The sequence below is a fragment of the Fukomys damarensis genome, unplaced genomic scaffold, assembly GCF_012274545.1.
Source record: "Fukomys damarensis isolate Sample0158 unplaced genomic scaffold, DMR_v1.0_HiC HiC_scaffold_24, whole genome shotgun sequence".
Lineage (NCBI taxonomy): Eukaryota > Metazoa > Chordata > Mammalia > Rodentia > Bathyergidae > Fukomys > Fukomys damarensis.
In genome coordinates this window covers 58,078,026-58,081,569 of record NW_022900936.1, presented here as the reverse complement: position 1 = coordinate 58,081,569, position 3,544 = coordinate 58,078,026, and the positions used below count along the sequence as shown (strand labels likewise).

At 35.6% G+C, this 3,544-nt stretch overlaps 1 protein-coding gene across 2 annotated transcripts in view; it reads right to left on the bottom strand.

The window, feature by feature from the left end:
* Positions 1–476: 476 nt before the first annotated feature.
* The window catches only part of Gramd1c (GRAM domain containing 1C), a 110,224-nt gene continuing 107,156 nt past the window's right edge, over positions 477–3,544 (bottom strand). For both annotated transcript variants that reach the window (XM_010630085.2, XM_019208329.2), the window contains one exon: positions 477–2,073. In XM_010630085.2, the coding sequence (XP_010628387.1) occupies positions 1,993–2,073 (81 nt within the window). In that variant the 3' untranslated portion in view covers positions 477–1,992. The remainder of the gene's footprint in view (positions 2,074–3,544) is intronic.

Here is a 3,544-nt window from a genome sequence, read left to right as displayed (position 1 = left end):
GTGTGCGGGCGAGGCTCGGAGACGGAAATACCCGGAGCCCGAGGATTTTCAACTAAGTGAGACCGCCGGTCGGCCAGCCAGTTCTCAGACTCGGCAACAGGCTTTAGGGAGCTGGTACCGAGGTGCCGCCCCCAAGTTCGTCTGTCTTCCCTTAAAGGCCCATTCCTGCTCCCAGATCTGTTGATTTTTCCAGTTTGTTCATTCACTTGATTTCTGGCGAGCAGCAGAAATTCTGCGAGCAGGCCTCCTCCAGTACTTTTGTTCCAGTAGTCTGCATATTTGAGATGAAATTACCCTAAAATGAGAGTCTTCTTTAGGGTTTTTTTTTTTTTTTTTTTTTTTACAAATTTTAAAGAATGCAGTCTCGTGTACACTTTCTAGTTTTTTTTTATTTTAAACAGAAAAAAATTTACAAATCATTTTGTCTACTGACATCCAGTTTACACATAACAAATTCAAATTTTATAACTGACGTCTCCATACATATTTATTTAATCTTTATAAAACAACTTTGGTAATCTTTGAGGTATGTTATAAAGTACAGGTTTTAAAGAATCCATAAAAACATTTAGTTTGTCAATGATCATCTTTGTGAATTTAACAGAAAGTTTCAAGTTTATAATCCAGTCATTGCTTACAGTCAGACACTTATATTCTAACCCAGAAAACCACAGGTAGGTAGACTGGCATCCCCAGGTTAATTGGATTCAACTAATGAAATTCATTTTCCCTCTAATGGAGTCAATACTTTCATTCCCTACAGGCATCTGTCAAAAATGACTTTTGCAATGCCATGTGGCTTTGGTGGCTCTGATAAAAGAAAATAGTTAACTATAAGTAATAGTTGTTCAAATAGTAGCAATATATATACCATATACACATCTACAGATTCCAGAGAAAGACTTCAAAAAGACAAAACAATAAACACTTCCTGAAGTTTTCCTAAGTCCTGAAAGAAAATCTGATTGCAGGTCAGTTCACGAAGTCCTCTAATTTTCATGAACTGCTTTTATTGTCACATAAATGCCTAAAAACTTTTTTAAAAGAGCCCTAGCTTGTGTCTGTCTCACTTCAGTCAGCACATTTGTGTTGGGACATACATGCCCCAAAAGAGCTGAAGTTTGTGTCTGACTTATAATTTACCAACTAAAAAAAAAAGCCACACACATACATAAAGAATGAAGCCACCATATGTGGCCACTAAAACAAATTATTTTCAGATAGGTCACTCTCACCATAAAAGATTGTTAATCCAAGTATGCATTTGATCTATTATCAAATGTCCAGATTTTAACATAATGTTCTGGTTTTTAAAACTCAGATGATGGTTCTTCATTTTGAGCACTGGTATCCTACATGTTTCCTTTTCCTAAACTGACTCTTCTGCCAAATGATGTATATAAAAGAGGCAAGGCAATCCCACCTCTGATATTTTTTTAAAAAATTAACTTTCATCAAGATACAAATAACCAAGGAACTTTTCATATAATAAACAACGTGCATATCTAAAACATTGGACTACTGACTTTGCATACCAAATAAATGAGGACACTGTAACATTTACATGATAAAAACCTAGAAATGTATATGTTTAAAAGAACTGTCCTTTCAAACTGGTAATACTAGAGCTTTCTATTCATATTATCTTCTGTAATCTCATAAACTAACCACAACTGGGAAAGCAGTCTGTTGGACATGTACTGATGCTGTGCTAACAGACAAATTTAAAGCATCAAATTCAGTCTCACTTTCTTTTTGTACTAGAATCTTAATTCTAGAATGTATTTCACAGTTCACTGGGAAAATTCATAGTTTAAAAAATTGTGGGAAGTCAAAAAACAGAATTCTTAAGGCCATCAGAGAATAATTAAACAAATGTTATTAAAAAGAATATTCATATTAGAAGCCTCAATAAGAAAATGAGACATTCCTGGGACAATTAAAATCCTTCATCCTCTAGTTGTCTTCCAGATGTTTTAGTCCACAAGATCACTAGCTTCCAACAGCCATGCCGGTGTTGTTCTTATTTAGTAGATCAAAGGATTTCTGAAGCATGATGAGTGAGCTCTTCAGCTGCAAACAAAATTCATTCTCAAAAATCAGATTGAATCAATTTTTTCTAATTATGCCACAAGTTCACAATTACATTCATAAAATTTTGTTTATATGATACCCAAATAAAACATTGAATATGAAATACTTGATTCTTTAGAGTATCAGCTGTGGATGATTGTTTGAGTTCTTCCCACTGGCTGGAGTATTGCCCCGCTTCCTACTTCTGTATATCCTACCATCCAACAGGTCCATTAATCAGATTATCTGAAGTGAAAGGCTTGTGTTGTTAAATAGTTTCTGAAATACAGTGGTCTCCTCACTGTCCCCTAAACAATTCAAATTCCATTGCAGGGCCATTCCTTGCTATTATGCTCATGTTCCTCTTTGCTTATCTAAAACTTATCCATATCTCCAATATCTCCATGTGGTCTTCTCTAATCACCCTGCTCCTAAACTCCCAGAGTGTTATCTTTACTATTTAGCAATGTGAAACTTAATTTTGTACTTTTCTATAGTGTTTAGCAGTACACAAGGACATCTGATTTCTCTAACAAAATTGTAAGCAATTTGAGATCCAGAAATATGTCTTCATTCAGCAATTATTTATTGCTCATCTATCACATACTGGGTAATGTACTAAGCACTGAGTATACAATGTTGACCCAAAATGACACTCTGCCTTCCTAGAGTTTTCAAACTAGTGAGGGAGGAACTAAAATTAATACATACATAAAGATAGATAATTATTCCATTTTTTGACTGGAGTATCATTTCTGAAATGAGGCCCATTAGGAGGAAAACTGAACTTTGTTTTAGGCATGATCAGTCTGGGATGCTGGTAGTCACCAAAATAAAGACACCAAGGAGGCAAGTGACTGCTTGAGTCCAGAGCTCAGGGAAGGAGTCAGGAGAAGAGACAGATTTGGGAGCTGCCATTGTTTAATGCGTCCCCTTCAAAGTTCATGCTGATATTTAATCCCTGGTGCAACAATAGTAAAAGGCATTGCCTTGGTGAGATGATAGGTCATGAAGGCTTTGCACTCATGAATGGACTTTTAAAAAAGGGCTGAAGGGAACCCGCTAGGTTTCTTTTACACCCTTTGATCCCTTTTATCCTGTAAGAACACCTAGATGGTACCATTTATGAGGAAGAGGCTCTAATTCAACCCTGAACCTGCCAGTGGCGTGATTTTGGATGGCCCAGCTTCCAGAACTATGAGAGATTTCTGTTTATAAATGATCCAGTATCAGGGATTTTGTTATATGGTTTAAGACAGGAATCATAAGTAGATCTAGGTGATTATTTAAATTTAGAGGAGTGAGGAGATAAACTAAAGAGAAAACAAAAGAGGGCCAGGGATTTAGCTCAATGGTTTCACTGCCTGCTTCACAAGCACAAGGCCCCAAATTCGATCACCGGCACAAAAAAAAAAAAAAAAAAAAAAAAAAAAAAAAAAAAAAAAAAAAAAAAAAAAAAAAAAAAAAAAAA